The sequence below is a fragment of the Ochotona curzoniae genome, unplaced genomic scaffold (genome assembly GCF_017591425.1).
Source record: "Ochotona curzoniae isolate NIBS_2020 unplaced genomic scaffold, NIBS_Ocur_1.0 contig_2210, whole genome shotgun sequence".
Lineage (NCBI taxonomy): Eukaryota > Metazoa > Chordata > Mammalia > Lagomorpha > Ochotonidae > Ochotona > Ochotona curzoniae.
In genome coordinates this window covers 46,529,115-46,551,265 of record NW_024465369.1, presented here as the reverse complement: position 1 = coordinate 46,551,265, position 22,151 = coordinate 46,529,115, and the positions used below count along the sequence as shown (strand labels likewise).

The window sequence follows — 22,151 nt, the reverse complement described above, 5'->3', positions numbered from 1 at the left end:
TTGTAAGAGTGTTGAAGTTTATTTATTATAGCACCATTGAGACATTTTGAAATTGGAATTGGTAAAAAAATAGAACAAAAAACACATTTGAAATGTATTTCATGGAATAACAAAAAATGTATCCTTTTTCTTTTTTGTCTAATTACACTTTTTCCAAAATCTTGGAAATAAATAACTGGAATTTAGTTGGTCACTTGTACTGATTGGCAAGATTAGAACAAAAGGAACACATGTGAAGTGTGGTATTTTCTGCTGGGGCTTCAGATAGAGGTTGGTTTATAAAAAGCAAACGGGGCCAACGTCCACACCAAATTCTTGATCAGGACCACCAATATCATAGGGAGCAATATCTATAATGGGTAATCTCATGGCCTTGCGTGTTCTGTATTCAAAGACTGCTTTGCTCCATTCTCCAGTATGTTTCTGAAAAAGAGCAATAAATAAAGTGAGTCCATGGTTATAGTTACAATTATGCGATTCTTTCAATTCATCAAATTGAAAATGGCTTTCTGTGGGAGTTTCCCAGAGGACCATGTTAACTTGCACACATAATGGGTTTGTTTCAAAGCTGTCATCCTCTTAGCTGATAAATCATAGTCTTAAGCAAAAACTGTGCAAAGTTGCATGACACACCCAGTAGGGAGCTCAACACAGGTTCACCCGTTCTTAGAGGACATGTTCCTGTTCGTTGACCCCAGACATACAGCTCGTTTCTTGAAAAGGGGACAAGTCACTCATAATGGAATTTTCTAACATTAGAAGTGAATTCAACATTTTTCACCATTGAAATTAATAAAGGATAGCTCTGGAGTCCATATTCAAAACATTAAAAGCAGAGAGTTTTGGATAGAGTTCCTATAACACAGGATCTATAGCGACCATCTGCTTATAGTAACTAATAAATTTGTTATGTTTTAAAAATTGATATCATGTTCTTTATTTGGAGGTAAAAAGACCTATTAGCTTTTTTGGAGATATTTGGCAGTCCCTGCAATCAATCAGTTGATGAAATCCGATCTAAATTCCATTTTTAATGTTAAAGTTTAATCCATTTCTTTTTGAAAAGTAAACCAATAGGGAAGTGCTCAGAGCATTATTTCCTATGCTTAAAAAATCATTACTTACAGAGCAGCCATCCTCCAGAACTGTGTATGTGAATTTGCTGTTTCCTTCTGCCTTGAATTCTCCTTCATTCGATCCCATCAGCTTCAAGGCTTTCTTCACATTCCCAGTGGCCTGATCCATGTATGCAATGCTGTTCTTGCAGTAATATGTGATGTTCTGGGAGGCCCGGCTGGACAGCAGACGGAGGAATGCCAGCTGCACATCGAGGACATCTTCAGGAAGTTCAGAATTGCCGTAACTGAACTGTAATAAGGAACACATAACACTGCTCAAACTTCATAGTTAAAGCAACATGTAGATGTCATGAATATTTTACATATGAATGTATTTCATAACAATCTTCAGAAGTAAAAAGGTGTTTGCAAACAATGCGATTCAATCTAATTTAGCTCTTATAAAAATTATAAAAGAAAACTCACTTGACCTCCTTCAGGGTTTAAAATCACTCAAGCTCTTTGTTAATGAATTTAGGTTTGTGATGAAATAGGTGGAACAAAATTGCCTTTCTCACCTGAAAACCGCCCTCCATGGACTCTCCAAACCAAACGTGTTTCTTGTCAGCACTGGAATCTGTCCACCACTTCTTACGTGGAACACTCATAGGGCTGGCATTGATGCATGTTTCCCCAGTTTCCATGTTACAGAATACTTTGATAGCATCCATCTTGCAGCCTTGATTAGGATCAACCCAATATTCTCCTGAAAAGTCACAAGAAAGACAATAGGGATTAGTTATAAAATCCAGTAGTGAAATGTGAAAAAGAGTGTTTATCTAGTGAGGTTTTCATGCTGTTGACTGTTCATGCAATTGTATTTTACATAGAGCATGCCAGAGAAATTTTTATATTGAAGTGTGTGGATTAAAATATTAGGAACATTTATAGGGAGCCCTAAGATGAAATACAACATCTTTATTTTGAACAATGATTATGTACTATGCCTATAATTTTTACTGAAATAGAGCATTTGTTGAAATCTTTCTATTTTAAGAAGGCGACTAATGTTATTTTGCTTAATAATGTAAGCTTGTTGACTAGTTCAAATTCGTGTCAATAGATCTAAGATTAAAGCCTCGTGCCAAATGGTTGTCTTCTGTTTTAAGAAATGTTGAAAAATTACTCTTATTAGAAACAACAGATATCAGAATGATTGAAGTAACATTACTTCTCAGAAATAATTAATTCTATATGTGCAAAATCTTAGACTATCACGATATTCAGTTCTATAGAGCAGTCTGCAAATCTTCATTTGTGTCTTTTTTAATCATTGCTTTTTTACAAACCAATGATTCCATTTACCACAGTAAATCAATTTGAAATAAGTCAATGTGACAATTATGTAAGCCTGCACTAAATTAGGTGTGTTTAATTGTGTGAGCACCGCAATGCATGTCACTTTATGTGTTAAATAACTGATTATATTCAGAATATACCAAATTGCATTTATATTAAAATTTCTATAATTTGTGCTTGAATGTTCATATATTTGGCTTACTTGGGAGTTACTTACATTACACTAAATATCTTTCTTACAGTATGAATCATTTTCAATTTAACTAACATCCCTTAAGTGCTATCTAGCCTACAAAATATTTTCCATTCACAGTAAAATTTCCTCTTCCTCTAGTTCTAGTGGAAGCAGCTAGTCTCTGTAATACTTTTCTGTGTGTGTGAAAGATCCCCCACATACCACTCTTGAGTTCAGGATGGCAGAATTTTAGGTCTCTGCAGTTGCGAGCAGGGTTTTTACGGGAACCATCAGGACTAATGATGCTTTCAATTTGTCCATTAACAGATTTGAGTGAAGACATAATTTCTTCGGTGTTGATTTTCAAATCCATTGGTTCATCTCCATAATATGGGGCAAAACCACCAGCCTTTTCACCACTAGGTGCTTGGAAAGCAGCACCACCACCACAGCAAGGACCTGGCGCACCAGGGGGTCCAGGAGGACCTGGTTGTCCTGGGTGGCCTGGAGAGCCCTAGGATGAAGAAAGACAAGTAGTGCTGAAGTGAATGCATTTGGTTGCTATGGAAAATATATACTTTCAGGCCAAGAAAATACATTACAAATGGTGCATACATCATGCCACTATGACTACTTTCATAAACACGCATTTATACTCTGACAGCCAAATTATAATAGCTGCACTTAATGGCCAAGAAATTTACATAAATTTCCTTTATGTAAGAATCAGTTGTTTTAGAGTACAGATTTTACTATATAATTTTTTCCTCTGTATAACTGATACATACAACTAGCCCACAGAGCTCAGGTTTCATACTTAGATGACAGGAATAAAATGAGGAACCTAGATCCTGAGCCCAAATTTACTACCAAATGGGTGTCTGTTGGTTCATCACTCATTTATGTTTCAATTGCCATATGTATAAATTGAGGAGACAGTAGTTTTTATTCCATTTATTCTCAGAGTATGGATGAGGAAAATATTAGGAATGATGGTCAGAGCACTAATGTAAATCATCATGATTAGTCTAATTGTGATATCTCTAGAGTAAACTCAACACTTCAATGCTCATTTGGCAAACTGGCCAGTTGTGGTTATTCTGGCTTCACAGTTGCCACACTGTAACCTCTGTCATAATGGAAAAACTATTAACGTGGTGAACACTTAAAAATCATTGTCCAACTTCTAAATGAGATGACTGCATGTGTTTAAGTGACTCTAACAGTATAAAATACTACACAATGTTTCTGACTACTTAAAGATAACTGCACATTCAATCCATGTGTGTAAGCGAGGTCTTACCTCAGAACCTCTTTCACCTCTGTTGCCTCGAGGTCCTGGTGGTCCAATGGGACCTGGGTGTCCACTTGTTCCATCTTTCCCAGGAGGGCCACTGGGTCCAACAGGTCCCTAAAAAGTATTGTGATATAATGTTAGAACACCTATCTGCTGCACACAAATGTTAAAGTATGGATCTTTCAGTTCACATCTGTGTTCCTTACTCTGGGGCCAGCAGGTCCTGGACTACCAACGGCACCCTGATGGCCAGCAGGACCCTGAAATAAAAGGAAAGATGAGTGTGAGAGAAAACCACTCAAAGGTTTAGAAATTACACACTTAGGATCAGACCAAGAATCATGGGAATCATGTTCAAACATCATTTTCTCTTTCCTTAATCCTCCTATTATGTCTCCCAAGTGCCCACTGAAATAAGCCCTTGAATTCATGCTCTTAGAGATGGGAACATTTCCTTTTAGGTCTTTCAGATTTACCTGGCACTTTAGTTAAAATGCAATGAGGCAGATCTTCTAACAGAATGCATGCACTTACTGGAGAGCCTGGGGGGCCTGGGTTGCCAGGGAATCCTCGATGTCCTTTGATGCCATTGGAACCACGTTCACCTGTTTCACCTTTGTCACCACGAGGGCCAGCAGGACCCTTTAGAAATACATTTAGGGGTAAGGTCACACAACAAATACATATTGGAGAAATCAAATTTAGAACAAATCTATTTTTTTTCTGATCTTCCAATAAATGAATACTTCAAGGAACAATACTAATTTTTTTTTTTTGGTGGTTATTTTCATTTTGACCTGACGAATGCTTGGGGCTCCAATAATTAATACTTACATCCCTGGCTCCAAAGAACTCTTAGAACATGAATCACTTTCTGTGTTATAAAAGGATAGCTAACATTTATTGCATGGCTATATTTTTACACACCAGCTTCTCAAACATGCCCTAAAATAGCATAGTTCCTATGTTTCTAGAAGGAGGTAGAAAAACAAACAAAACAAAACTTACAGGAGCACCTCGGGCACCAGCGGGACCAGGAGCCCCAGCAGGACCAGCAGGGCCCTAAAATGAAAATATGCAAATGAGCAAGCAGTTATGAAAATTTTTTCACCTGTATATTGTTATGGGAAGTAATATTATCCTCTTCCAAGTCTATTCTTTATCTTTATCTTTACTGGTGGACTAAACAGGAACCTATGCAAAGCTCTGTTGCCTCAGTCTTGCATTCATCCAGAAAATGGCTTGTTGTTCTGATTAGTATTAATTTGTGTTTTACTAGTTAATTAATCATGGGTTTTGCCAGAAACTTCCAGTGTAGCTTTATTACCACAATTGCCTAAGGAACGACTGAGACAAAAACTGTAAGACAAACGGTAACAGATATTTTGATTGGCAGATCGGACACTCTGTCTTCTACCGCCAATCCCTTTATTGAGGGCAATATGAAAGAAGGCAGTGTACTTGTTAGAACTCACCGTTTCTCCCCGATCACCACTCTTTCCAGATGGACCCACAGGACCAGGGGGGCCTGGATGTCCAGGAGCACCAGGGGGCCCAGGGGAGCCATTTTCACCACGATCGCCCTGTAAACAAATTCACAATCCAACATCAAAACCATAATTACTGGTTCTAAAGACAGTGAACTGTCACATGGGGGTTGATATACCTTGCCACCAGGAGCTCCATCTCGGCCTGGCAGACCATCTGATCCAGGGTTTCCCTGATTTTAAAAAGGGAGAAAGAAAAAAAAAATCATGTTTTTTTGAGTATTCCTAATACAGTTTAAGTCACACTTCTTAAGTCCTGTTTTTTCTAAGGGACATCACAGCTCCCAAGGGGTTAAAAATTGGTTTTGAAGAGGAGAAATCTCAGCTATTTGACTATATTGTAGTCCTTCAAAGGCATGGTACCTAAACATGCATGCAACATATCTAAGGCACTAACATTTCATGAGATTGAAGCAGGAAAAGAATTTAGGTGAAAATGTTTCCATTTTTAAAAAGAGCCTGTCTGAAAACTGAAAAAACAAAACAAAACAAACAAATAAACAAAATGAGAGTTGAAGAACAATTTCACGCAGAAAAAAATTATGAACTCTGGCTCTCCCTATCAATTGTTTCCCTAATTTAGCAGTTGATCAATTTTCTTCATTGATGATTATTTATTGGGTAAATATTAGTAAAACTTGGCCTTTCAAGGTGTTCTAAATTGTAATGAGGAAAGTGTTGATACAGAAGGAAATATAACTTTGTTTCATTATCTCACTTATGCTTTTAAACATAATTCTCAATCCGACTTTCAATAAATGATCCAATTTTACCTGACTCATTGCAAATTTCCTAAGAATTGTTACTCACGTCTCTTCCAGGTTCACCAGCAGTACCAGCCAGCCCAGGGAGACCTTGGGGTCCAGCAGGGCCACGTTCTCCATTCTGCCCATTAGCTCCTGGTTTCCCACTTTCACCCTGTGAACAAAGCAATGAGAGATGTTGAAACTTGTGAAGTCAATCAAAATGCTGCTATTCCTACTTCCCAAAGAAAAGCTTGCTTTACTCAACTTTTATTGATTTTTTCCCTCTTTTTAAAACTGTGCCATCCATTGGGAAAATGGTAAAAGGGAGCAGGTTCCTTGCATTTTATAACTTGCTCCAATGCCACAGAGCCGTGCAAGTATGTTGATTATCACACTTGGAATATATTTTAGTAAAAGAGACCTGGGTGTGTAAGAAATTAGTAATGACTAATCTTCAGGAAATTGCAGGTTTATGGTGGCCATTAGAATTAGGTTTCAGAAATATTTCCTTATAACTGAAAAGCACTCACTAGGTTTGACATACAAATTGAATACCTTCAATGTTGAATTTTGATTTTATGCTCATTTCACCTGAGATTTTGCTGAAATTTTTATTTTTGATATAGTTAGATGATTAAGACCCAAGACATCCAAGTTCAGCTAAAGATGGCTACTCACCTTGATACCCTGTGGGCCAGGGCTTCCCCTGGGACCTGGCATGCCTGGAGGTCCTGCAAGACCACGTGCTCCTGCAATTCCTGCGAGTCCAAGTGGGCCCGGAGCTCCCTATCATGATAGAAGAGGAAGGCACAGTTCACCCTACATGATCACGCTGCCATTTATTAATCCTGTCAATCAGTGGAGCAGTGAAGCCACTCACTGGAGGTCCCTGTGAGCCAGGTGGTCCCTTCTCTCCTGGCTGGCCAGCGTCACCTTTTGGTCCAGCTACTCCAGGGCTGCCAGGAGCACCACTGTTTCCAGGAGGACCTGGAGGTCCATCTTTGCCGGGAGAACCACTGACACCTGGAGGTCCTGGGTTACCCTGCAAAGAATCATTTACAGTTAAGTATACACAATGGAAACTCAATCCCTTTCCTTTCTTTTATCTACTTTTAATAATTTTACATGGGATATCATAGGGAGGTAAGAAATGTAAGTTTTTGTACATATTTGCATGCTGCTTCTGAAACACAAAATGAAACAGAAAAAACTTTTAAAAGTACTTACATTATTGCCAGGAGGACCAGGAAGACCACGTGCACCAGGGAAGCCAGCAGCACCCTATGGAATGATCATGTATTTTCATTTTTTAATAGCAGAACAAATATTTATGCTATACACACAAAGTGTAAGAACTGTCATAGCATATGTGGTTTGCTATTTCTCTTTGGAATTTGCATAGAATTCACAGGAGTGACTGACCATAACTTTTCTAATCTGTGCTTTAGTATAGATTGCTTAAGATAGGTTTCTCACAGCTTGTCAAGAAGAAATGTTTTTTAATTCTAGTTCAGAGACATGTACATAGAGCATCAGTACTTACAGGACCGCCAGGGCTGCCACGTTCGCCTTTGACACCTGGAGGACCAGGAGGACCCTGTGTGACACAAAGAGGGAAGTGTCTATAAGAACAGAAAGCTTGCATCATGAGAAGTAATTATGTCAAGGTCAAAGGAACTTGAATCAGGTCATATCAGGACTGTTGGAGCAAAGATTGAAATTTTTAAACTTAAAATGGTAGAAGATTAAAAAGAACCAGCTTGTGAAATATCAAATTAATAAAATGCCTATTTAGGATTGAGAGGGAGAGAGAGAGAAAGAGAGAGAGAGACAGATAGACAGACAGACAGACAGACTTACAGCAGGTCCAGAACCTCCAGGTGGTCCTGCAGCTCCAGGAGGACCGCTTTCACCTTTCTCTCCCGGAGCGCCTCTTTCTCCCTTACCACCAGGCTCGCCATTTTGGCCCTATATAGAGAAATGGCAGTTTGTCATCTGACAGTTCTCATAATGTGCTTAGCTTATCATCATCTCCTTTCAAACATATTATCCTTCATATGGAAAAGGAGAGCCATAAAACATGACAAAGTAAAACTAGTAAAGGCATTTCCACAAGGGAAGATAATTAAGAAAAAAAACTGAAGTATGTCTAGTTTGCCACTAGGGAGAAGAACTCTTCAGGGATGTGCATCTGGAAATGAGTACCAAAAAATAGCCTTGAGGTCTCACATAACGTTAGTGAGATTGGTCTACATTCAGAACTCTACTAACAACACCTGCTGACATGGATGTGGGAAGAAAAGTACCCTCCTTTATTGTTGGCGTAAGTGTAGAATAGTATAACCATTATAGAAGTCAGTATGGAGAGTGGTAAGAGAACTGAAGATTTATTTGCTGTATGATCCAGCTATACCACTTGTAGGAGTATATACAAAGGAACTGAAATCTGCATATGAGAATGGGTCTGTACTCCTACTATATTTACAGCAGCATGATCTACAATACCAGACATAGAAATAGCCCTGTGCTCATCAAAAGAAACAGTGGAATATCCACTCCATGGGATACTACTCAGCCATTAAAAAGAATGAAATTCTACCATATGCAATCAAATGGTCCCAACTACAGGCCATACCCAGTGAAAAATGTCAATCCCAAAAGGACAAATATCATTTGTTCTCTCTGATACAAGGCAACTTCCTTGCAAAATACAAGATCAATGCCCTTTCAATACTGTTTTGGCTACAACTCATGGGTTTTGATATTTTTGTTTAATTTTTATTTCTTCCGAAAAGCTTTTTCTCTCTTATTTAATTCATCGTTTACTCAATGGTCACACAGTAGCATCATTTCCTTCAAGAAGGTCTTGGTTTTCTTTTTCATTTCTTTAGCAACACATTAGTCATTCAGTAGCATGTTATTTAACTTCTTATTGCACATTTTTAATTTTTCTTCTTGTTGTTGATTTTGTTTTATGGCTTTTCATTTAAGAGGATGTATAGTAAACTGTGCAATAGAGACTATCATATCCAGAAATGAAAATACAATGTAGCGTGCTTCTCTACTTTCAAATCAAAGAGGGACTCCCAATAAAAAACGTGAAATATATCTTAACAATAAAATTTTGGACTGTCTGCCATTGTACATATATCTACAATGTCAGGATACAATTAAATAGGAGAATGATGAATTTATAGCTGCTTATGAAGGATTATACTATTGTAATAATATAGGATAAATCATTGGAGGGATGGAGGGAACTTTGGGAAAGGGTAAGGGAAATATCAAAGCCTATGGAATTGTATCACAAAATAATGATAAGAAGTAAAGAGAAATAAAAAGAATAAATGTGCAAAAATTTAATTAGTATCATTTTATAGGATAAGAAACTAGGTACTTTTAAATCTACAGTATGCTTCAGTCTCCCTACACAGGGATAAAGATGGAATAGTTATTTTTATTTCACTTTGTTAAGAAGTAGGAGTAAGAGTATAATTAAAACGAAAATAAGTATGCAACCCAACGGGGAATCGACAACTTGAACTGACTTAGAACCCAAACTGTGCTTCTGTTCTTTCCTTCTTTTTTTTTTTTAATAAGGCGTTGATTCTGGATGGTATGACAAGTGTGTTTAAATATACACTTACAGGGGCACCAGGGAAACCAGCAGGTCCTGGAGGTCCATGTTCACCTCTCTCTCCCTGAAGAGAAAAATACACTTATCAGACACAATGGCGACACCTTCCCACAGGCAACACATCCTTCCCCCACATTCTCATTTTTCTTTTAAAATTAAATGTGCACAGGTAATTAACATTTTAATTTTGAAAAATATTCTATTTCGCAGAAAAAGTAATGAATAACACCTGCACTACCAATTGTTGTATTACAGGGAAACATTTTGAAATATTTAACACAGTTCATTAAATAATTTCAGAAAATAGAATTTAAAATATTGCAGAATTTAAATAAAAACATGAATCGATGTTTTAAAAATAATTTATGATGTATCTGTGATCTTAAAGCATGAAGGTAGAGAATTTTGGATTTATAAGGAGTCTTATGCAAAGATCTCATAAGTTTAAGAGGCACAGATATCAAAAATGTCACACTGATGCAAGCTTATACTTTCATTAAATATGCATGAAGATTTTTGTTGTTTTATCATATGCGATTTGTACAACCTTTATTTTTTCACTTTTTTTTAAACAAAAGGTCATACTTTAAAAATCATCTCGTAAATTTCAGATTCAGCAAATTTTACATCCTCTTGGATTTCATTCCTTCTGAGTGACAGAACACTAAAAGTGGCAATCAGGATACCTGGGGTCTGGTTGCTAAGACTAACACAAGAAACTTTTGCCTGGGTAGTGACAAAAACTCTGAAAATGTCTTTAATACTTACAGGGCCACCACGAGGTCCAGCAATGCCTGGAAGTCCAGGAGCGCCACCTTCACCCTGAGAAAAGAGAAAGTGAATGAACAAGCAATACTGCTGCTGCTCTGCATCCAAGCCAAGTATATATCTATACATTATAGATATAGATACAGATAGATATATATGTTTGGACAAATACATATATTTGGATGTATGATCAAGTTAAGTGGTAAATGTTACCTTATCTCCAGGCTGGCCTGCTGGGCCAGGGGGACCAATGGGACCAGCAGGACCCTAAAGAAAATAGAAATATACTTTTAGGTTTTGAAAAAGAATTAGTTACTATTTATATTAACCAAAGACAATGCAGATATATCATTCATCTCATAAACTAGAAATACTATGTTCTTCATTGTTGGAATGACATCTGCTCTACTCAGTAGGTAAATAGTGAAGAATTTATTAAATACAAATTTCTAGGAGAGTATCATATAAGTATAATTTAGCAGCTTACTGATTCATGGTTTTTACATTTTATTACAGAAGATAAATAACATGTTTTATAATATCTCATAGTAATGATCCCTGACAATTAAAGCATGCTTCTTTATTCAACTTCTGATAATTCAGAATTTTTAGTTAATCCCCTGAAATACTATTGTACACTGAATTTCTATAAATTGTCATGATTATAATATTTACGAATGCTATTGCAATGGAATTAAGCGAGGTGTATCTTTTGAGACTGACTTTTCTTCACTCAACTTGATGCCTTTGAGACATTCATAAGTTGTGTGTGTATCAACCATCTAGTTCTATTTGTTGTCAGATAGCATCCAGTTTATGAATAATATCATAAGATTGCAGTTAAAAAAATAAAGTTTCTTATAAGTTTTGATTATTTTGAACTTTAGTGACTTGTTATGACTATAGAGTGAGTTTTAAAAAATATTTTTTTAGCATTTTTTCAGACAGTAGAAGATACAAATTTGGAATTTAAACCTTCAAAGCGTTTCTATCTCTCTAGTGTTCACAAGATGGTAAAGTGGGACCCAATTTACAATATGTAGTTTTTGGAAAAAAAAACAAAAGATGACAAGAGACTGTTTTTGCATCAGCTGTGAGTAAGATCCATTTTTCCCAAACATGAGTACTCACTCTTGGACCATCTTTTCCTGGGACTCCGTCAGCACCTGGACCGCCTGGTTCACCCTGTCAAACAAAAGTCAAGGTCATCCAATGAAAGCATCCCCAGTGAAAATCTGCCAAGAAAAGGGGCAAGCTTGGGCTTTTCTGGAGCAATATAGTAAGAATTTTGAACAACAATTGACTTGGGAATCTATCTCAAATTTCACTTTCTATAAAAGGATGATATTAATTTTGAAAATATATTACTTTCCCATAGCCCACGCATGTCTGTTTTACATCAAAACCAATAGAAAGCAGATTGGCACCTTTTCACCCTTTGGTCCAGGACTTCCAGGGCCTCCTCTTTCTCCAGGCATCCCTTGCAGACCAGGAGTACCAGCAGAACCAGGGGGGCCGGGGGGACCAGCAGGGCCCTAAGAATATTGGGGGGAAATAGTGAATGACAAGATAGAAGTGAAGCATACTTTGTAAAATCTAGGGGAATTAGATTCTCTGTGGTTACCTTTCCTCCTTCAGGACCTGGGGGACCAGCAGGTCCTCGAAGACCTGGAGTACCTGCCAGTCCAGCAGGTCCACGTTCACCAGGGGCTCCAGCATCACCCTGTCATAGGAAAATCATTATTATATTGACAAAGGCAGAACTTCAAGCTTTTTGTTCTGATAAAATATTTTGAAAGAGTATGAAGTAAATGTGTGATTAACCATTGCCTTAGAAAATCTTGAAGAAAGCAAGGAATGAATTTAAATGTTACCTTGCCACCTGGGGTTCCAGGTGCGCCTACATCACCCTTTGGACCCTATGAGATAGGAATTAGAGTTAGGTCAATATAAAATCAAATTATAGAAATAAAAGCAAAATATATCCGTTGGACTCATTTATTTATCAGGTTTTCAAATCCTGAAGCTAGGTATCTTTTTCTAAAGTTTTTAAGATCTTATGACAAAATTCAAGCTTATTGAACAGTTTTTGAAAAATCAATACTGTCTTTTATAATGAGTATTTCAAAACAAAATGTTAGCAGAGATATCATGCTATGCAAAAGCAAAATTGCTAATAATTTTGAAATAATGCTATTCTTTCTTTTTTTTTTTCCCTGAGATCTCAGAAGTGAAACACAACTTACTGCTTCACCAGGTTTTCCATTTTCTCCTGGAGGACCACTGGGACCAGGCAGGCCCTAGAAAGAACAATATTTGCATAATGTACTCATTTCAAAGCTACTTACAGGAAAGCTTCTCACATGGAAACGTGTCTGCAACGTAGTAAAAGAATCAACTGAGTGGTTTCCCAAAGCAGAAAACCTGGGCCACTTAAAATCTAGTGACAGCAAAGAATAATCAGGCCTTAGAAACCCAGATTCAATGGTCTATTATTTCCTTTTCTTTATTAAGTTCTATGGATGGGCATGATGGAATGGATTTAGCGACATTATAGTTGTACATTTCACACCAAATTGAGTGGAACCATAACCGAACTACTTGAGTTAAATTGACTCTTTTAAGAACAGCATGCTTGCATCTGGTGGGAGTGAAGGGAGGAAGAAGGGTAGTGTAGGGAGTATGTTATGTTGTTAGAACCGCATATATAAATATATGAAATTTGTTCACTCTATACAAATTTTTAAGAAGTAAAAATAAAAGTTGAAAAAGAACAACATGTTTATTCTAGAACAGATATGGGCGCTATGCCTACATTACCATTTCTTGACATTTTATTTCAAAAGTTGGAGGATAGAACTACAAATTCAGCTCCAGTTGAGTCATAATTAATAGGATCCCCACCTCACCCACCAGATACTATAAATACAGTGATGAAGAGAAAGAATAGAATTGTCTGTTAAAAATAAGTTTTCAAACATATTTTAAATACAAATTCTTACTTGTAATCCTTGTGGACCAGGGAGACCTGCATCTCCTTTGTCACCAGATGGCCCCTAGGTAGCAAAAAATAATGGTACACTTCATTACAAAATGCTCTCTCCTTCTCTCTCTCTCTTTTAATTCAGTCCATTGCTTAATTTTTAAAGTAGTGATGTGAAGACAGGGGAGGGCCTGGCAAGGCAGGAGACACAAAAGAGACTTGAACAACGTGTAATTATTGTTACCATTTAGCTAGTTAACCAAACAAGCATGCTTTCTAATTGCTTTTGGTGAACTGTAATGACATAGACACAGGGTATGTAATTTCCAAAGCCTGCCCATGCCCCCTCTAGCTGCTTCCATCTTCCTTTCATAGGAGTGAACTTACAGTGGGTCCTGGGGGGCCTTGGGGTCCAGTTTCACCGTTCTTCCCAGGAGGGCCCTGAAAAACAAAAATGAGAGAAAAATGGAGTATGAAAAACAACAAAGTCCTAGAGCTGGATGTGCAGGCACCAGGGGAAGGCAACAAATAACTGATGGAGGATACATACCGGGAGCCCAGGGCCTCCAGGACCGCCGCGTTCTCCATTCTTGCCAGGAGCACCCTAAAGAAGAAAAGGATAGTGTTTAGTAATTCTCAAAAGGAAATCACTAATCATACAGTGTGCTCCTGCTTTAATTTGTATCTCCCTCCTGCACACACACAAAATCATAATCCATTATTCCCTATATGTTATTTGATTCTCACATTTTTTGTTTTGCACTTTGACTAAAAGAACCGAGTTCTGTCTATCTGCATTGTCAAATAGGAACTGAGAGGTATTCCGTTAAATATTTATTGGAGAAATGAACGGAGGCACTCACATCATTTCCTTTAGGACCAGGGAAGCCCATGACACCAGGCTGGCCTCGGGGACCAGAAGGGCCAGGGGGACCTGGACGACCACTTTCTCCTTGACTTCCCTAATGAAAAAGAAGAATTATATTAAAAAGATTTGATACAGATATGAACAATTGTTTTCTGTAGCTAAATATGTATCCACATGCTATTTGATTTCACTCAGCTTTTGGGATATTTGGAAGATACATACGGGGGGACCTGGTTTTCCATCGTTGCCTGGTCCACCTGGGCTTCCGGGTATACCCTGAATTAAAGAAGTTAGTAGTCAGGTGACTCAAAATAAAAATATTCAAAACTACAATCTATGCTACTTGTACAATTTAAAAATTGCCACTTACATGCATAGTCTTATATTTTCATGCTTTTTTCCTGTCAAACATTTTAGTCAAGTAATCTATTTTCTGTTTTTCCCTTCAACTCTTATTAAATTTTCTTAAATGTATCTTGTTTTGTTTTGAGTCTTACGAAAGGTGTTGGTCGATTTAAATTGTCTTTGATTTGTCTTCATTTACCTTCCCTTACTCCTTACCAAAATAAAGCAAACATATGTGTCTCTTTACCCTAATTCCTGGACTTCCAGGGGCGCCATCTCGGCCAGGTTCTCCAGCCACTCCTCTAGGCCCAGCGGGGCCTGGACCACCACGTTCTCCAGCAGGACCCTAAGAATTGACATAACAACAAGTATTTAAAAAGCCTTTATTGACTTAGACATCAAGAACATTTAGGCTACACAAAGACAACTTTGTTGGACCTCTGTCCAGTGAATCTGTCTAAAAAGCAGTAATTATTTGTAGTATTGTTACCTCTAGAAAATAGAAAAATGAGACATTTACCTTTTCACCCGGGGTGCCACTTGGTCCAGCAGGTCCTCGGAATCCTTGGGCACCCTGGAATTAAAGAGAGCCAATACTTCAATCCAAAGGAGTGATGATTAGACTTGTTGAGTGGCAATGGAGAGGTTCTCATGCTACAAAATTCCACAATGTTGTAAATTTGGAATTATACACAACGCTTCACTCTGGGTGTGAAGTATCGTGAGAATGCCTGCCATAGGACTTTTCTTTTATGTCCCACAAAGGAAACATACTCTTTCCCCTGCAGCTCCTGGAAGTCCATTGGCACCAGGTTCTCCAGGTGAGCCATCTTTGCCGTCTTCTCCCTTAGCTCCTGGTATTCCGGGAGAACCAGCTTCACCCTAAAAAGTGAATGGCAAAATAATGGACTTACGACTGGACTTAAGTTGCAAAAGTTGCTATTTACTTCCTTTTTATTTTTCATTTTCTTAAGAAGTAACCGTATTTGTTGTGTTAACACTTACACGTTCGCCGCGTGGCCCCGGCTCTCCTTTGGCACCGTTCTTACCAGGTTCACCCTAAAGTGAAACAAAATCATATGTATTTTTTAAAACAGGAAGGATTCAACTAACAAAAATTCAACTCCCCAAAACAGAATCAGTCGATATAAATTTAACTGAATGGAAGTAAAAAATATTTTTGCTGTCGATTCAAAGCCAATGTTTTCCTATTAGAAAGAACAAAGAAAAAGGCAACTTACTGCACTTCCTCGCTGTCCAGGAGCACCATTTGTACCAGGTGGGCCAGGAGGACCACGGGGTCCCATCAGTCCAGGAGCTCCAGGAATGCCAGCAGGACCCTAAAAGCCATCAGGACACTGATATGAGCGAAACCTGAATTTTATTTTGTGAGTATCTCACTTTACATTGCAAATATATTCTCATCCACAGTAGAGTGCAAACCAATGTATGAGATGAGGGTGAGGTAGGGGCCAGCTTACCATTTCACCTTTGCCACCAGGACTACCGTTGTTCCCAGGAGGGCCCTAGAACACCAAAGAAGGGAGCATCTTAGTAATAATGCAAGGAATGTTTGTACATTTGGGGTTATTTATTTCTTTCTAAAATAAATTTCTTGGGCATCCTCTATTGTAGAGATAAAGGGATTTGTCCAAATATAACACAACATACAAAATGCAGGCAAAATTACCGTTATTCAAATAATGCCATATGCAAAATATTAAATAATGAATAAACAGTAAAAAATATTTGATTTGTTTTTTTCCTCTGAACTTCCATGATCAACGAGTAGTTTGGTACACATTGCTTAAGGTATTATACAACTCTTCTCTCCACCCCCTACTTTATTCTCTAGATAGAAACATAACAATCATGGATTTTAGAATTCAGCAATTCTCAAAACTAATAGTTTACTCTAGGGATTAAATCAGTATTTCTCACAGTAGAATGGTTGTAGAGTATTAAGGCACATTCCTATCTAGAATCCATTTTAACTGATTTCAACACTGAACCACATATTTTCCTGGGATATGCAGAGCAGCTCTGTTGCTCAATTCCTGCTTGATTACTTACAGGAGGACCTTGAGCACCAGCATGTCCCTGAGGTCCAGGCTCACCCCTTTGTCCAGGGGAACCACTCGAACCAGGGGACCCTGCAGGTCCAACTTCACCCTAAAATATAAAAGCCAAAGTAATCAATTTGCATTGCAACTTATAACCAGTAAGCCAGTTCACCATGTTTATACTTATCCCCCACTGGCTCTCTGAAATTACCCTCCTTCCCCCTGCCCTTTGGATAGAAGCCAGTGAGTTCAAAGCTAGAAAAAAACAACAGGTATGAACATGGCTGCTATCTCTGCTTCCCAGGAAGAAGAGACAGAGGGCATCAGAAGAGATATCTGGACGACAGAATGCCAGGAATGAAAGAAATTCTAGAATTCAGAATAAGGCTTTAAAGATCTGTATAGATTTCAAAAGTGCCTATTTGGCTGATAAAAAAAAAATCACTTATGAAACACGAAGTAACACTTTCTTGATGTCTTTAGGATGCTTACCTTAGCACCAGGGGAACCAGGGAATCCTGCTGTTCCAGGGGGACCAGGTGGGCCCTGAAAAATTAAATGGCATTTCAAGGTCTCATACTCAAATAATTGAAAGCGATAATTGCTAGTAAATAACACACAAACACTGATAAAATACACAGGACACTATGTGTATAAAATACTATTCTAAATATTCTGAGGCTATGTTGAACTTATCCCTAAATTTTGCACTCTAATTTATACAATGGTAGTAACAGAGTTTAGTGTGTATGTTTTTTCCCTAGATCTTATAGGTAATATGATATGCTAACTAACATTGTAAGCACCATACATACATTAGCAATTGCTCAAATAACACAGTGTCAGAATCCAGAATCACTGGTCAAGTGTTAGTTTGAGTAAAGGTAAACATCGGCCTACAACAAAACTAAACTGAAAGTAAAATAATAAAAATAATGAGGTATTAGTTTTGTAATATGTAGTATAAAACAAGTACAGTCAATAATCTTTCATTACTCCAGAAGCAAATTAATGTCACTTTAGATACAGATTTACTCACCGGTTGACCATCACTACCACGAGCACCATCATTACCACGAGCCCCCTAGAAAGAGAACCATGTCTCACAAATATTCCCAATCTGGTTGACAAACATTTTGATCAAAATTCTGAAGCAGTTGAGATTTTCTTAAACTATTCTTAGTACTAGTATACATTTCTGAGTCAGTTAAAGTTCTGATATGGATCTGCCACCTGTTACGCTAGTATCCCGTATTGCGACTGGTTCAAGTCCCAGCTATCCACTTCTGACCCAGATCCCTGCCAACGACCCAAGAAAGCCGGGGGTGATGGGTATTTGGGTTCCTGCCTTCTTGGGAGACCTGGAGGAAGCTCTGGATTCTTGTTTGCAGCTTGGTGCAACAATGGTTCTTGCACATGTTTGGAAGAATGAACTAGTAGATATATCTTGCTATCCTTCTCTCTCCTTTCTGAGTTTTAAAATAAACAAATCCCAAAGAATAATGCAAATATAATAATCGTAAGAGTTTTATTTGTTGCCCTCTCATCATAATAAATTATTTAATGAGGTAAATCTGTGTCTAATTCTCCAGGAAGAATATTTATTCTGCCAGCCTGAAACACTGCCTGGACACTTGTCCGTCTCTCTGCGCCACAGCTGTGCCAGGTAGGGATGGTACTCACAGCAGCTCCAGGAAGTCCTGGCCGTCCTCTCTCACCAGGAGCTCCTCTTGGGCCCTAAAAATGAACATTTAATATGATTTTATTTTAAAATTGACATATATGCACAGGTGTAGAGGAAAAAGGGTAAGTTTCAATTTTGGTGTAAATCAATAGCAAAACATTACATGATAAGCAACATAATTACCATGGGTCCAGGAGCTCCATTTTCACCAGGAAGACCGTTTTCACCCTAAATCACACAAAAATATTAGTATCTCATATGATGGCAAAACAAATTTCATACATTTTAAAAACTGTGCTAGGGAAAATACGATGGGACTAAGAAAATGAGATCTAATGTAAGAATATCAAATTTCTGTATTTGATTGCATTTACCAGAAATCCAAAAAATTTGAAGATTAAACAGAAGTAATCCACAAGGTTTACTAAGATGATCAACAATTTGTATTTGAACCTCTACAAGGTGCGAATTTTCATGCAGGCTTATTATAATCTGCACTTGACCGTCTCAATTAACAATCACATGTAAATTAACACCAACAGTCAGGTAAATTTCAGGAAAAAAAAATAAGCTCTATGTTATAAAACTGAACCATAGCGTTAAACATTTATGAAAACATGGCTTTGTGTGACTCACCTTTAATCCAGGGGCACCCGTTTCACCCTTTTCACCATTTCGCCCATCGAAGCCCTAGGAAATGCATAAAAGTTGTCAAACCATTAAATTGTGTTAATGATCTAGCATAGTCTTTGAATCTTTGTAGCATTCAACGCATATATTTATAATAATAGTGGAGAGTATATACAATTGTTTTAAATGGGCTATTTAATATTGACTGTTATAATAAAACATACTGAGCTAATTTAGAGGGGCAATTGAGTTGGATTAGAAGTGGCCATACTGTGGCAGAGCAAACAATTGTTTCCTATATATTGTATCAATTAAGCTGGTAAGTTTTGGAATCAGGTTGCTTCAGTCTACTTAATGTTTTTCCCCAAAGCAGAGTTGCTAGATTCAGTCTACAGATAAGATGATTAAGGCAATTAATAATGTATAGTTAATAGTTTCCTTTTTCTTCTGATAGTGATGTCAGAAAATTAAATTATGCTTTAAGGAGTTTTCCTATACTCTTCAAATTGGCTCACTTATTTCCCACAAAGTAATGAATTAACTCAACAAATAAAGTTGGCAAGCATTTTAAAATAAATGAAATACAACTGTGAGAATAAACCATACTTATCATGCACTCAACTTTCCAATAAAATTGGCGAAAGAAGTAAGCATAGGTAAAAGGGAAGGACTGATACACAATTTGGAAACTGCACTTACTCTGTGCCCTTTCATACCAGGGAAGCCAGGCATGCCAGCGGGACCTTTGATACCCTAAAATAACAAACGGAATAGATGTCAATGAACCTTCAAAAAATATAATCAACCAATAAATCACCTTCAATTTTTAAGCTTACTTCAACTTAATGTTACAATAATATAAGACAATCTTGATTATTCCAAGTAGTTTATTAGCTGTACTTACTGGAGGTCCGGGCAATCCTCTCTCCCCAGGTCTTCCAGGTCTCCCTGATTCTCCCTAGGTAGAGATAAGGAAAACACACGTGCTCAGGTAGGAGAAAAAACATGCTATTCCAGTGAGAAAATTGTGCACTTTACATCTTTTTTACATTACACACACTGAAATTGCTGAATAAGATCAATTTTCACAGTAAAAGGAATGAGAAAGGCTTCTCTCCCCTCCATACAAACTTACAAAAGGAAAACACAGATATCTCTCATTGCTGAATTAAGGCCCTTCCTCGACTTTAGTAAGAAGGGCTTAACGTTGGAAATTAATTGAAAAAGGAGAAACAGCATGGCACTAAAAATGCTTTACAGATTCTCAAGTTTATAAAGTACTGATATCAATTTCTTTATTACTGGAGACAGAAGACAATTATGTGTATTCCCTGGGTGCGTCATCCTGACAGTGTAGAAGAGCATTTAGGGTACTACGAAATTCAGTCCAGCAAACTGTATACCTAAATGTCTACTTACCGACTATTTGGGCTAAAATGTTAAAAGTTATGAATTTTATGAATATAATCTCCCCTCTAATATTGTATCATAGATAATTTTCTGTTTGGAATATTTAAATTTTGCTTTATCATCATTCAGTCCTTGAAAACTTACATCTTTTCCAGCAGGGCCAGAAGGGCCTATAGCACCAGGAGGTCCTGGAGGACCCTGGAAAGAAGAACATAAAAGCAAGCATATTTGTAAATTTATTCTGCTACAATTCATTATTGTGTACTATGTATATTTCAGGAAGGAGCCTTCTTTTGGAAAATGCCTTCAATGTGTATCTATTATATCCATTTTTACTATTCATTAGTCTATTTTAATAAGAATGAAAGCACCATTTTACATTTTTGAGATATTGAATGTGTTACCAAAATATAGATATTTGTAAATATTTTACTAAAATAACTCCATCTTATTCACTGTTTATACAGCATAATCTTCTAGAAGATTCTGTTAGCACTAACCCTAAGCCTAACCCTAAATGAAGAATATTCTTTTTTCCATTGTATTTACATTATGACTGTGTGACCACTCTATGTATGTATGTGTGTGTGTGTGTATATATATATATGTACTATTACTAACCTTTATATTTACTCTGTCTGCATATACATAGACTTATTATTAGCTTTTGTATCTACTCTATGTTTTTATATGTCTTTGATGTACATACGCATAGAAAAAGAGAGCAGATATAAAGTTTAATAAGTGACTTTAAGCAAATGCAATGTGTATTTGATAGAAGAATTGTGTAACCTCTAGGAAACAGACTGCTGTGTTGACTAACTAGTCAGGAAACCTATTGATTCTGCTTTGAAGATATGTAAATCATTGAAAGAGCTTGAAAGATATTAATTTAGATAATAATCAATTGTGGGATAAGTGTTTTGTAAATATTTTTTTACTTCCTATCAGATGTCTCTCCATTCTACTGATTATTTCCTTTGCTGTGCAGAAGCTTCTAAGAGTCATACACTCCTGTTTGTTTGAAATAGCCCCAATTGCTTAGCTTTCCTTCTGTGCCTTGGGATTCTTATTCAGCCAGTCAACATTCAAATGTCCTGAAGTGATTCCTCTACATTGTCTTCTAGTATTTTAATAGATCTTAAATATGTCTTTGATTCGTATTGACTTGAATTTTGTACAAGGTTAGAGGCAGGGATCTAACTGTATTGGGGTGTGTGTGTGTGTGCGCGCGCGTGCATGTGTGTGCTATTTATCAAAGAGACTATTGTGAATGTGTATTCTTAGAAATTTGTCAAAGTATCAGTGGGTTGAATGTGGGTGGATTTTTTCTCTATTATGTTCCACTGAATCTCTTTTCACTTGACTACTGCAATGCCTTTGTCTATATTATTTCTATAATCTTTCTACTTTTTATGTGTTGAATTTTTATTTAAGAGGGCTATTAAGCCTTTGACTATAAAGTAAATTAAACATATGTCATCTCAAAGAAAGAATTTACAAGATCTTTGAAGCTAGTTTAAAAATCACAGAAATTCTACTTGTTATTCAAATTTTAAGGGTACATTTCATGTACATTTT

General features: G+C 37.1%; 1 protein-coding gene across 1 annotated transcript in view; it reads right to left on the bottom strand.

Annotated features, from left to right (window-relative positions):
• Positions 1–22,151, bottom strand: part of COL3A1 (collagen type III alpha 1 chain) — a 35,437-nt gene continuing 13,286 nt past the window's right edge. Inside the window, exons 8-51 of the mRNA XM_040971838.1 lie at positions 20,715–20,768; positions 20,065–20,118; positions 19,860–19,913; positions 19,167–19,220; positions 18,714–18,758; positions 18,530–18,583; positions 17,886–17,930; positions 17,339–17,392; positions 16,857–16,955; positions 16,265–16,309; positions 16,025–16,123; positions 15,789–15,842; positions 15,558–15,665; positions 15,304–15,357; positions 15,031–15,129; positions 14,661–14,714; positions 14,434–14,532; positions 14,121–14,174; positions 13,958–14,011; positions 13,590–13,643; positions 12,834–12,887; positions 12,462–12,506; positions 12,212–12,310; positions 12,015–12,122; positions 11,719–11,772; positions 10,801–10,854; positions 10,588–10,641; positions 9,830–9,883; positions 8,043–8,150; positions 7,726–7,779; positions 7,410–7,463; positions 7,063–7,224; positions 6,861–6,968; positions 6,247–6,354; positions 5,556–5,609; positions 5,365–5,472; positions 4,898–4,951; positions 4,424–4,531; positions 4,096–4,149; positions 3,896–4,003; positions 2,815–3,106; positions 1,637–1,824; positions 1,126–1,368; positions 1–423 (exon numbers count right to left, since the gene is read on the bottom strand). Of these exons, the coding sequence (XP_040827772.1) occupies positions 277–423; positions 1,126–1,368; positions 1,637–1,824; positions 2,815–3,106; positions 3,896–4,003; positions 4,096–4,149; positions 4,424–4,531; positions 4,898–4,951; positions 5,365–5,472; positions 5,556–5,609; positions 6,247–6,354; positions 6,861–6,968; positions 7,063–7,224; positions 7,410–7,463; positions 7,726–7,779; positions 8,043–8,150; positions 9,830–9,883; positions 10,588–10,641; positions 10,801–10,854; positions 11,719–11,772; positions 12,015–12,122; positions 12,212–12,310; positions 12,462–12,506; positions 12,834–12,887; positions 13,590–13,643; positions 13,958–14,011; positions 14,121–14,174; positions 14,434–14,532; positions 14,661–14,714; positions 15,031–15,129; positions 15,304–15,357; positions 15,558–15,665; positions 15,789–15,842; positions 16,025–16,123; positions 16,265–16,309; positions 16,857–16,955; positions 17,339–17,392; positions 17,886–17,930; positions 18,530–18,583; positions 18,714–18,758; positions 19,167–19,220; positions 19,860–19,913; positions 20,065–20,118; positions 20,715–20,768 (3,759 nt within the window). The 3' untranslated portion in view covers positions 1–276. The remainder of the gene's footprint in view (positions 424–1,125; positions 1,369–1,636; positions 1,825–2,814; positions 3,107–3,895; positions 4,004–4,095; positions 4,150–4,423; positions 4,532–4,897; positions 4,952–5,364; positions 5,473–5,555; positions 5,610–6,246; positions 6,355–6,860; positions 6,969–7,062; positions 7,225–7,409; positions 7,464–7,725; positions 7,780–8,042; positions 8,151–9,829; positions 9,884–10,587; positions 10,642–10,800; positions 10,855–11,718; positions 11,773–12,014; positions 12,123–12,211; positions 12,311–12,461; positions 12,507–12,833; positions 12,888–13,589; positions 13,644–13,957; positions 14,012–14,120; positions 14,175–14,433; positions 14,533–14,660; positions 14,715–15,030; positions 15,130–15,303; positions 15,358–15,557; positions 15,666–15,788; positions 15,843–16,024; positions 16,124–16,264; positions 16,310–16,856; positions 16,956–17,338; positions 17,393–17,885; positions 17,931–18,529; positions 18,584–18,713; positions 18,759–19,166; positions 19,221–19,859; positions 19,914–20,064; positions 20,119–20,714; positions 20,769–22,151) is intronic.